The sequence below is a fragment of the Lipophrys pholis genome (genome assembly GCF_963383615.2).
Source record: "Lipophrys pholis genome assembly, chromosome: 13".
Lineage (NCBI taxonomy): Eukaryota > Metazoa > Chordata > Actinopteri > Blenniiformes > Blenniidae > Lipophrys > Lipophrys pholis.
This window is the reverse complement of record NC_137632.1, coordinates 10,662,904-10,679,740: the sequence shown is the minus strand read 5'-3', so window position 1 is coordinate 10,679,740 and position 16,837 is coordinate 10,662,904. Positions and strand designations below refer to the sequence as shown.

Sequence of the window (16,837 nt, the reverse complement as noted above, 5' to 3'; positions counted from 1 at the left end):
TGTTAGTTTTAAGGATGATTATTGATTATTGATTCGACCCGTCTTGATTCCTCTCATTCATGTTGTGTCGTACTCATGTTGCGTTTAAGTGTCACAGGTACGGATTAGATATATTTTATTACATTTTAACTGTTGTGGCCATTTTTAAAGGTTTTTTCCCATGGATTTTCCTGCTTTAACTATTTTATACTTCTTGGCTACTTTAGCTTCTGTAGTTATTCAGCTATTTTTTGTTTGGAACAATTTCAGATATACCAGCAGTTATGTTTTCTCTTTTTACCTTATTTTTCTTCTTTTGATTTTTTTTCTTCCCTTTTTTTGTCTTTTTTCCTTCTTTCTTTCTTTGACTTTTTCCCTTTTATCTCTTTCCCCATTTTCCTTCTTCTTCTTCTTTTTGAAAAGCAGCGTGGCCTGCAAATACAATAAAGACGAAAACAAATGTTTGTTTGCATTCCATATTCTGAAAGCTTCACGGAGCCGCCCCAGAGGAGCTGAGGAGCCACATGTGGCTCCAGAGCGGCAGGTTGCAGACCCTGGTCTAGACAGTCCACACACACCTTTATGGAGTCTTCTCCTGAATTAGCTTTGGAAATGCGTTGCAGATGTAGTGCAGAGGAGATAGAGGTGGGAGACACCAGACACCTATTGACACATGTACTACTGGTTTCCACTTTGGCACCTCGGGGCTTTGAAAGCGGCCTGCTGGTCGAAGAATGTCAAAACACGCATAGTCAATAACAAGAACTCATCAAGTTCACGCTGCTGGAGGAATGCTCTAAGTTAAACACAGCGAAGAAGCCCTGGGAGGCTCTGATAACACGGCTCTCTCATAAGGCCCCGAAGGCTATCTCTTCACCACCGTCCGTTCCTCAGCTCCACATGTGTTCTCAATAAACAGGGCTTTCCCACAGGCCCGCGCTGGCCGGGGGCCGAGCTGAGCCGCAGCAATGGCTGGTACAGTAACGGGGGCTTTGAATAGGAGGCTCATGTGTCGGTGTGGTAATGTATAAATGCCAACATGCAAGTGTTTTCTGCTGTCACAGGGCCAGAGCTGGGTGGAGCTGGAGGGGTTGCAACAGAATAGCAGTTACACTGTGGAGCTGCAGGCTGTCACATACTGGGGACAGGTGCGCCTGAAGAGCTCCAAAGCTTCCCTCCACTTCAGTACCAACCAGAATAATGAATCAGGTAACCATTTCACCACACCGTCCCTTCAGCTTTGACAGTCCTGTGTTGGTTTTTTTTCAGTATTGATGATTTAGTTTTGGCGAGGCTTTGTCAATCAGTCAGTGAAATCTGCCTGTACCATTTTTGAGTAAAAACTTTTGGTGAGCTTCCTAATTTTCCTGATGTGGCTCCTTATGTTTGTGTCATTTAGAGGACAAACCACTTCCTCATGCAGCAATATCATCATGCACCACATTGGATTAAAACTATCCTGTTTTGTTAAGAAATAATAGCCTGCCCAAGTATATCCTCATAGTAGCTCATAGAAATGTTGCCATGTTTATGTAGAAGCCATCAGTAATAACCACACACTCAGAGGGTGATGTAACTGTGATTATCTGGCAACCAAATTGGCACGAAAGGTCAAAATTTGGAGTCCCTTGCAGGGTCATACAGAACCCTAAGTCAAACAAAAGCTGGCCATAACTGCGGCTTTCTGATTGCAGTTCTATACAAGATTGGCTGAACCAGCTGAGCAGAATCCACTTTTGTTTTTGTTTGTTTGCTCTTCATAAGAGCTGAATTTAGCTAAATTGCTGACAATCTCCAGGCAAACAATCATCATGAGAATTGCAAAATGCATGAATGGCCAAGGTATGATGACAGCACATCTGCAATCATTTGGAGCTTTTCGTATTCAGGATTATTTAGGAAGCACAGGCCGAGTGTGTGTATGTGTGTTTTCTTTTTCTTTTCTGCAAGCGTCGCTGTAAAGTAAGTTGAACCTCCAACCTTGAAAGTGCCTGCAGTGTGTGTACGCTTCAAGTTAAAGCACAATAATTCATGGTGACCGTTTTGTTCTTTGCGTTATTTGCTGCTCTGATCTTACTCAGAAATTATTATGTGTTTCTGTTACCATGTTGGACCGTTCACAATAACTGTCATATCTGAGCAATAGCAGCAAACATTTTTTTCCTTTCACTTCTCAGCAAAATCAGTACTCAAGTCAAAGAAGGAGGAGATATCCCCTCTCGGTTCCACCCTAGCCAAACGTCCTTCGGGCCCTCTCGAGGTGGGCACGCCCTTCTACCAGGATGGCCAGCTGCAGGTCCGCGTCTACTGGAAGAACCGAGGAGGTGAGCTCTCTTACAGAATAACACGCCATTATGGCTGTCACAGTAAAACTAATGTACGGTATGAAAAATGTTATCATTGATTTTTATTAACTTTTGAGGATTCCTTTGAGAAATGTGACATTCGATGGTGTGAATGGAACAATGTGTCTTTGTGTGCGCCGAGCGAAATGCTGTAAACCTGCACACGGACCGGTCGAGCTGAGCCACCGTTTAGTGGAGAACCATAAATACACAGAGCCGGAGCCCTGCGATGGGATTTATTGACAGCTGCATTTAATGGATTCTCATTCTTGCATCAGTGTCGAAGCGGTGCATTTTGTTTTACAAGACCTGATGTCATGGGGAGCAGACATGCTGTTGGATTGTTGCACCGCAAGGGGTTAAAGCCTATAGCCTGCCCCGGCAGCATCCATTCTCCAAAACCTTCTGTTAATACCAAAGTGAAAATATGGAAACCTTGAAAGCCATGCTCTCAGGGTAACCTGTCAAGTCCCATTCACTGGTCTATGTTATGTTCCTAATATATGTCATCGCCCAAGCCAAACTCCACATCTTGAAGTCAAGAATGCAAACCCTGGCTGAAGGAGAGGCCTGGTGAGACACCAACTGCTGAATCAGACTGAGAAGGAGCGAGAAGGGGTAGATAGAGTTGGCCCGGAGCTGTTAGTGAGGCTGGCCTGGACTCAGAAAGCTGAGTGTTGCTGACGGGGATCAAGCCCGCCTGGGGAATCGCAATGTTGCAAGTGTAGAGTTAATCCTGGACAAGTTTCCCTTTCTGTGTCTCCTTTTGCGGTCCTGGTCTGCGGTGTGTGTGTATGTGTGTGTGTGTGTGTGTGTGTGTGTGTGTGTGTGTGTGTGTGCCACTCATTAGAGTGAGGGATGACCCTGACTTCGACTCCAACAACCTGGGTTCCACTACTGTAAACATGTAGACGTGCAGATGGCCAGGAGAGCTGGAGTCTCCGGACATCTGGTTTATGTGACAGTGAAAGGGACAGGTTAACTGAACCATGATTAAACTCTCAGTCATTGTCTCGGTGATTCAAAGCAGCCCGGCCCCTGGGTTGTCTCCGGGAGACGAAGGAGAAGTGTACAGTGCACCAGCTCAGATAAAATATCGCTGTCTGTCTGACTGCAGACAATAGGCAGCAGTGCAGCGGTGGCGGGACTTGTGAGGCTCGCTTCCAGTCTGGATTTATCGAACAACACTAGGATTCTGTTCTCTACCTGATTTCCATGTCCCAATTCTTGTTTTACATAGCACTTCCCGTCTCTGTCAAACTCGGCTAAGCATATCTTGTTTATTTTTTTCCCCAATTTCCCGGTTCCCTGTAATTCCTCTCTTCTGCTTCCAAAGAGCTCAGGGGCTTCAAGTGCCAGATCTGTGTCTAAGCCTTCAAAGGACCCCTTTTATCTCCCCACTACAAGCCAGGTCCCTGCCGAGGGGTGAACATAGCACAACTCAATTATTAATCAACGAAGTATTGCACACAGTGGAATGAATAATAAATCTTGTAACACAAGACGAGGGTGATGGGCTGATAAACACTGCTGATGAGTGTGCAAGAAGCTCCTGTACAGTAATGACGTGAACCTGGATGATTGAGTCTGCACTTCACAGAGCTGCTGAGTCCAGGGCGACCAAGCCTGAGAGGATGCGCAGCCTTGAAGTGAACGCACAGAAATGAGCCAACCAGCTTAATAAAGGCTTTATAAAACAGGAAGCTCAGAAATGATAAGCAAATATAAAGACGAAAAAGAAAAGGCTTTTAGGTTTCTGTTTATTTCCCGAGACGTATGTGTTATCATGAGCACCCGAAAAAGTGGAAATGCTAATATGAGATATCAGATTTGGAGTGTTGTAATCCGGGAGATGTGAATCAGTTAATCGCTTGAGCCGGTCAGATTGTCTTTTAATGTCATACTAATGCTGCAGCAAAGGAACAAAACTCTATATTCTCCACTCACGTATAATTTCACCCACAAGTTTTTTTGTTTGTTTATTTTTTTACCCTGCTGCATTTGTTTAACAAACTAAAAAACACCCCATTTACTTGACAGCACATTTTATTTTTTCCACAGAGTCACATTTTTATGTTTAGTAATACTCTCGGAGCAAGTTGGCGAGTGCTCCTCCAGCACATTTTGTATGTGGAAGAGAAGCTCTGGGACCATAAAGTAGATCAGCTGCTAAAACCTCTGTTCCAGCTAAGCTACAGCTACTTGTTACCAGTTACTTAACAGGTAATTGACACAGAACTTTGACAATCTTAAATAACCCATTGCACTGGCTTATATAAAGTAGTAAAAATAACCTCAGACTTTTCTCGTGGGAACACTAAACTGAATTGTTTTGGCTTCTTGGGTTAACCCATCGAATTTAGAAAAGAAAAGAGGGAGAAAGAAATTCCCACGTAGATAGGCCGCTTTTGGTGGTCAGCAATCTTGTCGCATTTCAGTTGCCAGGACCAGTAATGGTGGTTTCTGCTCCATATATGGATGCGGTGATTGTTTTCAATAACATTTGTGCCTTCCTGTGCTGGTAAGAATATTTCCAGAACCATTGTCAACACATTTTTTATTTTTTTATTTTTTATAAGCATGGCTGCAGCTGGTACTTATGAGGTGTGAATAAATAGTTTAAAGCAGAAACTGCCAAAAGGGGCCAGAGAGAGGGTTGAATTAATCCTGCAGCATGATAATGTAATGTGTAAATATTATAAAGACCACATTAAGTGGAACTTTCTTGACGAAGTAACTGCTGTTACGTAGTTGTCCATTATATAAGTTGCACTGCTTTAATAATATTTGACTTAATACAACACCACAGGTGGAAATCACTGGGAGACATGGGACTCTTTGTGAAAATTTCATTTTCTTTTTCTGGGTATTGTACCCAACATTGGAATAGGTTATCTGCCCTTGTATAACAGTAAGACCAAGAACTGCACAGCCAGTTTCAGCAAGATGCTGCTGTGAAAGCCAGTTACCTCTTTGTCAGCAAGATTACATTAGCATCTATACTGTGAGGGAGAGTTTCTGAGAAGCTGCACACTGAAGGCTGCAGAAATCTCACTGCCTGTGAAAGCTTTCTTTTTTTTTTTGCACAGAAATAAGCCTGAAGAAAATCATCATGGCAAAAAAGATCAGTTTCAGTTTGTCCATAATAGGTTTTGTGAAGAAAAGGGTGGTCATGCTTCTTTGCACTTAAACAAAAGGAAAACAAATGTAGTTATTGCGAGGCTATGCATTGGACTGACTGTGATCAAAGGAGGCTGAATGTGACACGACGCCCCCCTGGTTTGAAGTGTCACAACTCTATGAAGCTTTGCCTAGTTTCACTCTCATTTGATTGATAAAGTTTGTAACCAGTTGGAAGTGAAAGTCTTATTGAGTTTTAAGATGTCATTCTGCATTGCGACGTTCTCCGATGATGACTGGTCTTGTTTTTCGCCCCTCACCGTCACACTGTCTCCACCGAAAGATGTTTCTTTTTTTAATCAGTGCAGCAGCACTAAGCAATATGATCTCCACTTCTTTTCTACTCTTTGACCCCACTATCCAAGCGCGGAACACCCTCACACTCGGCTTTTCTGTTCATCTCCCAAAAGCACGTTCCTCCAAAACATTTGGCTTCATTTGAAAGGGAAGTAATCCGGCTGTGCAATGGTATGACATTCATCTCCAGGAAGCATTGTTACAACAAAGAGAGGCATAGTTAAGAAAATAGCTAAACTGGAAGGTTTCCGGCTCTGCCAGTGAAAGAAAGTGGTGTACATGCTTTGCATCTAATGCAGTTGATGTTTAAAGCACCGTTGAAAGTCAAACGTGTCACTGGAGTTAAAATCTTCCCATATTTTAACATACGTAACAATGTTCCTGGTGGTGATAACTTCAAATCGAAATTATGTCGGCTTTTTGTGTGCAAAGCTTGAATTAAAGGTATGTTCTTGTATAGATTTATGTATATAAGTCTGGCACTGCTACTTCAAATTCAGCTTAAATTGCAGCGCGGCCCTCATATGGAGTATATTTACATTTATTGAAAAAAAACAACACACACACACACACACAAGAAATCTGAGCAGTATTTTTCTCCCCAGTCAAACGGTACGATCATTCGTCTTTTTCCTCGTCTCCAGATCCCTCTGTGAGTCGCTACCATGTCCAGTGGGTGCCGGAGTACTGCAGCCATAACGAAACTCGGGGACCAGAGAAATCCGTCACGCAGGTTGGTATCCACCATCCGTTGCATACAACTCCCAGCTCAGGGTCCACTTTGCAGAAAGCAGTGCACAGAGCTACAACTTGATCAGCAGCTCTGTGCTATGCAAAGCACGCGCCTAACCTTTTGTCTGATGCTTAGAAAGGACAACTCAGCTAAAGAAAACAACTCCACCGAGTGAACCCGAAGCCCTGTAGCATTGGATTTGCACCGGGCAAATCACTGGCTGTTGTTTTGAATATTATGAGTCAGTCGTGTGGTCAGGCATGTGGTGTGTTGGCCAATAAAACACATTTACTTAAACAATGTTTCCCGGAATGGGGGGGGGGGAGATCGTTCACCTCCAATGGCCCCAGCCGTGCGACTGCGCGGGGCTTTGTTGTCAGACGCAATAGTGTCTGTGCATGAGTCTGGGTTTGTGGGGGTAGGTTAACTGTTTGGGCTCAGGCTGATACGGGGCGGCAGAGACCTGGCAATCAACACATTCTTAGGGAAGCAGCACCGCGGTTGCTAGGAAATATACATCCATGTCTATAGATTACCACAAAGGATTCCAGGCTGGTGCTTTTATGTGAGCGCAGTGCCTCATTCACTTTTAATCAAAGCTGTTTCATATCAGAGAGAGTATACACACACCCATACCCACGGGACTGCCTATTAATGTAAGCCCTCTATTACTGCATGGTCGGAATCGGCAAGTCAGCTGGATTTTCTTTGTTTTGTTTCCTCGAAGAGAGAGATGAGAAAATCGTTTTTTTTCCTTAAGATCAATAAATGATTCAAGTTCAAAACGAATGTAAAGTGTATCACTGCTGCACAGTATTCATTAACATGGCCGTTATCGCTGCTCTCATTGCAAATTACACATCAATACGGTTCCACTGTTTCTCCTCATTCAAACTCATCTTGTATTTATGCTCCAATTGGAAGCTATGGAAAGCCGTTATATTGCAGTCTGAATATGGGAACTGGGGGCTATCACCCCTAACATGTGAGTGCTCTGTAATGTGGGGCATGTTCCTGAAGCCTGAGCGGGAACACGATCTCCTCCAGTACCGTGTATTTAATTATCTCCGAAGCTCCATGGGACCTGACCTGGGTGACACGTCAAAGTCATCAGGACTGAATAATGTGTTTCTCTGCTCAGGAGAACTACATCAACCTCCCGGGCCTGCTGTTCTCCTGCAAGTACAAAGTCACCGTTCACATGCTGAAGTCCAAGAGACGCTCCAAGGACGAGAGCACCACCTTCCTCACCCCATCCTGTGCCACCATCCGGAGCAAGACTCACAAACACATCCCCTGCCCCGGGGAGGGAGGTGAGTGTTCAGCTGTTTGACACCCAGAGGTCAGTTTGGAATTGATCCACAACAGTGCAAGCACAGTAATTAGATACCCCAGCATAGTATAATTACGATGATGGATAAAAATCTATGCAGGTTGTGAGATATTCTTGGCAGCAAACATCTCTATGTCCAGTTAAAAAAAGAAAATCCTGCCACAAAATTCTCATAAAACTGAAGCATGTCAATGTCAAATTTTTTTTATTTTTTTTTTTTAAACAAATGAATCACCAGGAAATATAACAAGCCAATTATTACTGTGTGGTTCAAGGGGCACATGCAAGGTTTTTTTTTGTAACATTTTGGCAAAGCGATGAAGAGTGTTTCCTCTTATTTCAGTGTGTAGATGTGATGTGGTGTCAGTTTCCTCATCTGACTCTCTGCAAGAACAGAAAAATCAAGTATTTCCCAATTACGTGAAGCTGTGCCTCCACTGGTATTGATACCACCTTTCTCGCAACAGCTCCGGGGCTTCCAAAGGTTTTGGCGAAGCCCGAGAACCTCACGGCTTCCTTCTCCATCACTGAGGGAAACATCACCGGCAACTTCCTGTGGCGAGTGTCAAGGGTCGCTCCCCATCAGCGGATCACAGGCTTCCAGGTCACCTGGGCTGAGATCACCACCGAAAGTCGGCAAAACAGCCTGCCAAACAGCATCATCTCCCAGTCCCAGATCCTGCCCCCAGTAAGTTGATTCTTCGGTAAAAGAGGATTTGATTTCCCTGCGCCAACTCCCTTAACGGCAGCACACTAAAGGCCATTTTTAAGGTTGTGTTTTTTTTTTTTTACATACCACAGGGGATCTCTTTTTGTCACATACAGTAGGAAACCTTTTATCCTCTGCAGCAGGATAAAACTCTCTATCTTCGAGCTTTTCATTTTATGGCAGCTGTCAGAGGTGACGGTGATTTGAGGATAACACTGTTGTGGCCTCTTTGCATGAATCTTGTGATAAGCAGAGGCACCTAAAGAGAGACTGGGATAGATCTGAGGCCGTGTTGTGTCCTGCTGCAAGTTCTCCTCCTCCTCCTACCTTTTCATCTGCCTTCACGTCTTCCCTCTTTCATCCTCCGTGCACGCTCTGAAAAAGCCGCTCTTTGACATAATCTGCTCCATCAACAACACGTTCTGCCTATCTGCACCTCCCAGCCTCTAGAGCTCGTCTATAAATAAAACCACCCACCGCACACTTTATCAAGCTGGCAGCGAAGAGAGAGGCAGACAGCCTTATGAAAACAAAGTCTTTGTTTTTGTCTGTGGCTTGTGCAAAGACAGTCACACGCCCCTGTTTTACAGCTCACTCAAATTAAAGTTCTGTCAAATGCAAAGGCGTGCTCTGTTGTATTTCAGCTGATTGCGTGTCTTCTCCGCCGCTCCCCTCCCTCTTTTGGCAGGATCATAACTTGCTCGTGGTGTCAAATCTGCGGCCGTCCACCTACTACAGACTGGAGGTTCAAGTCATTACGACTGGTGGGGAGGGTCCCGCCACTGTCAAGACCTTCCAGACCCCAAACATATTACCAGTCATACAACATCGTAAGTACTGAAGTCACTGCCGGCTATTGGTTCGTCACACAACTCCCACGGCCGAGGGGCTCAGTTTAGGTGATGATGTGTGATACTGATGTGAGGACACGGGACGCAAACACACGACTCAAAAGCAGATGGATTCAAATCAAAGCGGCTGTCCATTGTCCAAGGGAAGCGTTGGTTTGGTTCATACAGGGATAACCCAAGGCGAGGGTCAGAATGAAAAAGAAAGAGGCAAAGACTAGAACGAACCCTGAGTACACGCACCATATGCGTATATTAGTAGTAAGTAGTTTCGGATGGGTTTGGGGGGAAATAGCAATAGGGAGGGCCATCAATGGAAAGGGCTTTGTCCCCCCCAAGTCCAGTGCTTGGTCCTGCAGGGAGGTAAGATGAGGACGAGATGAAGTGTGTCATTATTAGTGATTACAGTGGGATGGGGGGGGGGGGGGGGGGGGGCAATTTGACTAATAAACCCTCTGTGAGACATTTTTTTCATTACTGTTTCTGACGTCAGCTCACATTCTTCTTGAGCTCTTAAGTCAAAGCTTCAAATTGTCATTCTAGTTACTGTGCTTATTCTTCTTGACAAGAGCTGGATAACAAAATAGATTCCACTCTAACGTCACTGCAATAAATAAAAGTCTCCAGTATGGAATATGGAATAGGAATTGGAAAACACCCAGCTTTTCTGAAATGTCAAACAATTTTTGGGGAATTATGGATGACACTGCTCGTCCAGGGTGAAGCTTCGGGGCCGGTGGGGGGGAAGGGGGGTAGGTTTGGCTGTGTAGGCTGCAGGGGTGGAGTATTTGATTAAAGATCTCCTTTTTTACAGCTTTTCAACAATTTCACATGGGTCTTGTTGGTCCAAAAACGTTAAAAGTTTATTGCCCCGAATGCAGCTTTTACTTGATTTTCATCCATTTGATCTTATGAGCTGCATGTGTCTGTGTCTTTGTGAGCTGGACTGGCTTTACCCACGCATGCCCATCTTGGGAAGAGGAGGAAGTACTTCTTCTCGTGGTGCCATGTGCCAGAGCAGAGCTGCCTAATTGTGGGAGGGTCAAAGAGAGGAGCCTACCTTGATTGGGATTGGCTAAACCCCCGATGACACGATATAGGGTTTGAGTTCTGATTCACTTGTTGGAGCAACACACTTTAAAAAAAAAAAAATAAAATGAAACAAGCCAAGATGAGAGATGACAGATTTTTTTTTACTTCTGGGGCGTCATTCCCAGGTATGGGGATGCATATTACTGTTGGAAATCCATCAGAAAGTGAATTTTTACATAATATGACCCCTTTAAAGACTTTAAAGCTGTCAAACATCTGTTCAGTGACATCTGCATGACCTAAACAGCAAATAGTGTTGTCTTACACCATGAGATTACCGTCACATTCCCAGTAAACCTAAAGCAGACATTCTGAAATGATGCTGCTTCTATGTGCAGTGTCATTCGAATTGTTGATGCAGCTTTTCTTAGCTCCATCCATTCACTTGAATGGCAAGCGTATAATATGTTAACTTGGCCAAATTAACATGGTGACTTATGCTGCAAACCTAAGACGAAGCAGACCGCAAGATAAAAGATTACTTCTTACCATTCCACCCATCAGTCCTCTGGAAATGACATCAGTTTGAAACCTGGGTGAGGAGATGACAAGTGTGTTTCCGAGATTTAAAGATCCTCAGATTGTTTGACTTCTTCAGCTCTCAGATGTCAGTGTGACACATATTAAATGTTATAATACTGTTAATGATCAGGATAACATTAGGAGACAGTGCAGCTATGATTGGAAATTAAAACTAATCACTGTGTGGTCTTTTCACATCTGCACACCGTTGAATATTTAGAGGCATTATAAAATCATCAAACAGATTTATTCTCTCCTCTACGACCCTCTTGTGTGTTGGTGGGAGTTTCTTTACAAACAAAAGACAGTCACAAACCGGAGGAATTTGTTTTATATACTTATATCGTCAGCCGAGGACATGCTTTGTAATGTTCACTGTATTCATAACATTTTATCCTGTTGATTAGAATTTACCTTCAGACGTCAGCGTTTTCATGCTTCGTGCATTTCAAGTCTTTCACGGGCACGAAGGTTGAATTAACTTCGAAAGTTTCCAGTAATTATGAGTTTCAGGTTTGTTGACACAATTGTTGTTGAACTTGCTTATTGTGAAAAGTGTTTTATTTGAAGGATATACTTGCTTAAAGCCAAATGAAATAAAGTAAAAAAACTGGCTTTGTTCAATATGTGACACGTGACTAGTTTTGCATTAGAAAGGATGTGATATGAATTGAATTGAATTCCTATCAAGTATTACCAAGGTGTGTTTTGTGATGAAAGCAGAAGGTGGGAAGTCAAAGAGTAGCGGTTGAAAATAATCTGGGTTTATATTATTTTTAAGCTGTAGATCTTTATGATTCAGTAAAACGGACTGGTTACAGGATCTGATTGAAGAGACTGATAGTAACTTTTAGAAGAAGTAAAATGCTCCAGCGAGCAAACATTCCACAGACCAAGACAAACAAAAGCAGCCAAACTGTGAAGTGCATGTATATCGTGCGAGTCACTAACATTTATTTATTCAAGTACATTTGTTTTTCTCCTCGTCTGCCGTTGAAGGAGCTTTGATCAGTATGAAGGGAGGGAATAAAGGGAGTGATCCACTCTGCTTTCCCACTAAGATCTAACACCCAACTCAGGCGTTTATCTCTTTGACTGTGTGTGTGTGTCTTCAAGGACCCAGACTGCGGCAGCACCACTCCCATCACCAGAAGCCGTCGGTGGAGAGGCACTGAGTTTGCGAGTTGAGGCGAACCCAACGGGGAGAAGTACCAGTGGCCCTCTGCTCGCTCCTGTCTGTCAGCGGAGGAATGTGTGGAACCAAACAGAAACACAGTGCACCAGACCATGAATTGACCCCCCCCCCCCCCTCTATCTCCTCCAGGCTCCACAACACCTCAGCTATTCCTTCTTAACCCCTCTCACCGGACGGGTTTGCAGTCAAATTTATACTGCAAGGTCTCATATTTATCGTTGGTTAGTACACAGCTTCCCGACTCACCCCCCGCCCCCCACCCGCCCCCACCCCCGAGCAGAATTACTGTGATCGAGCTGTCATTGTGCACAACAAAAAAAGACAGTTAGTTTGATTCGGTCAAATCTGAAAAGCGACACATTTTCTCTGGGAAGTGGACTGAGGATGTTTTGAACACGAACGCAAGGAAAGGCCAGAACTGTAAAACACGTGTTTATTCATGAAGAAAGAAAAGTAGAACTTCATTTATTTATTTTTGAGTCACCCACGAAAGAGGCGCTTAGGCACACACAGTCAGTACTGATGGAGGATGTAACTAAAGTCATTGTTGTCTAACTCCGAATATTTCACCTCGTATGTTGCATGTAGCCCATTTGATTTTAGAACTGTAAATGAATTACCTGCTTCAAATTGTAAGCTTGTAATGGTTTTGCATGACAACCGTTAGCGTTCAGTTGGCATGAAATGATGTCTGTGTTACTTCTTTTCGATATGTTAGCAACGTTTCATTAACAGATTAACACATAAATATATTGGAAGTATGTAATGTTTATTAATGAAATTATTACGTGTGTGGAAAAACGATGAATTGTACATGTTCTTGGCTGTAGAAATATTTGTCGTGGAACAGTCAGTGAATGTCTATATTTATTTATGTGTGTATTACAAAGTTTGGGTTTGGATGTGTGTGAATGTGAATGTTTTTTTGTTTTGTGTGCGTGTGTGTTTTAGTCTCAACTTTTTTGAACTGGCAAAAAAAACAAACAAAAAAAACATCTTGTAAAGACATTTTGTAAAAATGGAATTGTAAATACAGTCTTATGTTACATGTTATTTTTCCATGGTAGAAACTGTACAAACTGCTAAGTAATAAAATAATCCTTAACCTGAGCACATTGCTGTTTGTTTGTTTGCTTGTTTGGTTGGCGCTGCAGTGAGGGGTGGATAGACGTGCTTTTCCTTCCAGTACGCAAGTATTTGGCAATAACCGTTGCTTATTTTGGCTGTGAAATCCATCCTCGCAGAGTCGGCGTACAGCACAGTCACTGATGGGTCCCGCAGCCGGAGACACGTGTTCCGCAAGTCCAAATAAACAGGTCGGCGGGCTCGCCAGCTCCAGTGAGGTTGGGCACTCGTCAACAATAATGCGCCGCTTCTCAGAGCACTTGTGTGTTTGAAAAGCATTAAATACCACTTCTGCTCAGCGGTCTCCCACCCTCATAAAAAAAAAAAAAAAAAACGAAAAGAGGAAATGTTTACAAGAAAATAGAGCTAAAAGTGACACTGTGAGAGCGAGGACTAATGTGCTGTGTATGTGTGATATTTCTGTTAAAAGCTCAGGCAAAGTTTTCCCTTGGTGTGTGGAAGTGAAAGCCTTTTAAGCAGATAGTTACAGAATCTTGATCGCAGCGTTTCGGAGCATTTTCTTTCTTTACCGAGTATTAGGTGCATTCGGGGATGCAAGTTTGCTTTTCAAGTGGCTGTGTGAAACCAACATGTCCTTCAGATTGGGCACATGACAAACATCGTGCACACTAGAGATCACCAGTACTTTTCCCATGTATTTCCTATAAAAAAAAGAGAGAGGGAGAGAGAGCGAGAGAGCAATTAAATATCATTTTAAATGAGAAAAAAGAAGAAGTAATAAAACACATCCTCATTCAGAAATAACCAGTGAGTCATGTCTTTGCTTCGGGCTGCACGATAATTCATCTTAATTCGATAAAAGGACAATTACTCTCCCCAGACTGCTTAAATTACCCGAATGTGCCACTAACAAAGCCTCATTTTCCAATTCTGCTGTTATGATTAATCAACCTCCATTCAGGATCATGCATGTGAGCATGTGTTTATGCTTATTCTGAAATCATACACTTTATGTATCTGAGCAGAAGGGGCTTTGACGGCTGCATATTTATGTCTATGCATGTGCTTGTTTTTTTTTTTTTTCGTTAATGTGCATGCTTGTGAAAAGACGTCCAGATGTTTGAATCTGTGGTCGAAGCCCATTCTCGTCACCGTTTTCTGTGGCGAGCGACAAATCATCCTGAGCTCTTGTCTTCACACACTCATGCCTCTTCAGCCAGTCAATGCTTCGCCACTCACTTCTCAGGGTTGTTGTTTATGTACAGTTCTATTATGTCACAGGAGATTAGTTCCTTGGTCTGTGCGCACTAATCCCTCTTTCTTTTCCTAGGAGCCCGGCCAGTGTTTTGCGAAGGCTCCTTTTCTGTGTTCGCCAGCCCAGCCCCTCTCGCTTTTCAGGCTGTCACAGTCCCTCTACACACACACACACACACACACACACACAAATCATGCACACACACAAACACACAAACACACACTGGCCCTCAAGTGTGAAAAACCTCAAAACAAAAGGGCCTCCAGCTTTCTTTGAGGCATGTTGCAAGACGTCCAAGTCTCCAAGGACATAAAAGAAAGAGGGGAAAAAAAAAAATGCAACAACTAAATAATAGGCCGGTCGTCGGTACAAAAGCTTTGTCTCCGATGGTACAAGGCCTGCGAGGGCTTATACACTTTGCATGACATTATGTCCCTATTGTGAAAGTCGGGCAGGGGATAATGGTTTCACATTTAAACATACATTTCTGAAAACAGTGTCATTCGTTTGGCTCTTGAGTAATCCCAGTCAGTTAAATATTTACCCATCTCCTGGTTGACATTGGTGCCTATTTTATTAGCGCCGTGAATAACACAGCGAGTCCTTTCAGGGGAGCACAAAGATAGGCTGTTTCTCACACACATTTCCTCTGACCTCTTCGCACTCGTTCTGCAGATTAACATTGCAATGAGCCGTGCATCACTATTTATCAAATCGGCGAGGCCATTCTTTTTTTTTTGTGGTGCATCCTACAATACTCGACAGAGCAGCTGTAACATTACTCCCTTGAAGGATGCGGTGGAATTTGGGTTCTGATGATAGGCACAAGCCAAGCTTGACTTTGAAGTATGAGGCGAGAACTATAATGGATGGACTTCAGGTTCCCCCCTTTTTTTTGAGATGACACCCGTCGTAACCTGAACAATTTGAAAGCTCCAAATTTCACTCTCATGTGAGTTTCAGGTCAGTGAGATCATCGAGCAGAACCAGGCGTTCGCTCAAGATTGCTTCCACATGGACTAATGCTCTGGTACTCCTTCAATATGATGAGATGGAATATATTGTCTATGAGATTGATGAAAAATAACCAGAGTGTCCCCCCCCCCCCCCCCCCCCCCCCTCCATTAGGAGAGGCAATGTTGCTTTAATGCTGCGGCATGGTGAGAAGTCTGACCTTGCCCCGGGCAGTGGCATGTTTCTGGTTAGGCTCTGGTGAGTGGGACCAGGCAGGGGACACATGAAAGGATCTCTCTGTCAGGCCGCAAAAGATGTTCAGTCTAAGTCTAATGAAGACCAGAACACATGGCCCGACCTGAGAACATGCATGCCACACATTAGACGAGAGCTCCGGCTACAACACTGTTGACAAGCATGGTGTTCTTTTCCTGTTCTTTAAAGGCCGACAAAGCAAAGAAAAGTTGACAGGCATGTCTGTGCTGTGATTAAAAAGTTGTAATGCCGGGACCCTTAAGTGAAACCACCGCCACATCTGAACACATACTGATAGCTCATTTGTTTTTCTTTCCGCTCTCGTGCTGTTGCAACAAGTTTTTTTTTTTTTTTTAAAGCTGATATACGGACAATACTTGCCATTGTTTGAATCCAATCGTTGAAGCCAAAACCTGATATATGCACATATGTTGAAGGAATGTGGCTCCTCCTCAGTCAAGGATGCTCTGTAATCTTTTCTCATAACTTTGATTCAAACACTTCAGACACTGTTCCACCCTCTTGCCAAACATAAGATTTAGTCTTATTGTGCTCCAGGCACGTGACGCCATCGGATACTTAGTCTTGTTGTGAGCACGTCAAACTCGTTTCAGTTAAAGTCGCATACAAGCCCAATTAAATTCTTAACGGGCTTGAATAGTAAAAAGGTAGCATTACCTAGAAATGACGAGGACTGTAAATATTTCAGTACAAAGTGATGCAAGTGACGACATTTTAATGACGCCTGTTTTAAAACAGCAAAATGTGCAAAATTCTCCACTTACATCCTCGAAAACAACAGATAATCACATTTTGTGTCACATCTGGCAACAAATCAACTGAAAAAGCAGAAATCTTGCCGGCCACAGTCGTTACGCTCAGATTTACGTGGACAAAACCTCGTCGCCTGTCCTCGTACATGTTTTCTGCATCCTTCTGCATGTTTTTGACGATCTTTACCCTCATAGTGTGGCATTGGGGTTAATGCTAATGGTAGTTAATGAATGAGGGTAATCATTTCCGGGCTGTGATTTTTGCCATCCGCTATTCATCA

At 43.4% G+C, this 16,837-nt stretch overlaps 1 protein-coding gene across 1 annotated transcript in view; it reads left to right on the top strand.

Annotated features, from left to right (window-relative positions):
• The window catches only part of anos1 (anosmin 1), a 44,397-nt gene extending 31,052 nt beyond the window's left edge, over nucleotides 1-13,345 (top strand). The window contains exons 8-14 of the mRNA XM_080477853.1: nucleotides 1,044-1,188; nucleotides 2,157-2,303; nucleotides 6,446-6,534; nucleotides 7,676-7,847; nucleotides 8,335-8,555; nucleotides 9,265-9,406; nucleotides 12,155-13,345. Of these exons, the coding sequence (XP_080333979.1) occupies nucleotides 1,044-1,188; nucleotides 2,157-2,303; nucleotides 6,446-6,534; nucleotides 7,676-7,847; nucleotides 8,335-8,555; nucleotides 9,265-9,406; nucleotides 12,155-12,213 (975 nt within the window). The 3' untranslated portion in view covers nucleotides 12,214-13,345. The remainder of the gene's footprint in view (nucleotides 1-1,043; nucleotides 1,189-2,156; nucleotides 2,304-6,445; nucleotides 6,535-7,675; nucleotides 7,848-8,334; nucleotides 8,556-9,264; nucleotides 9,407-12,154) is intronic.
• The last annotated feature ends 3,492 nt before the right edge of the window (nucleotides 13,346-16,837 follow it).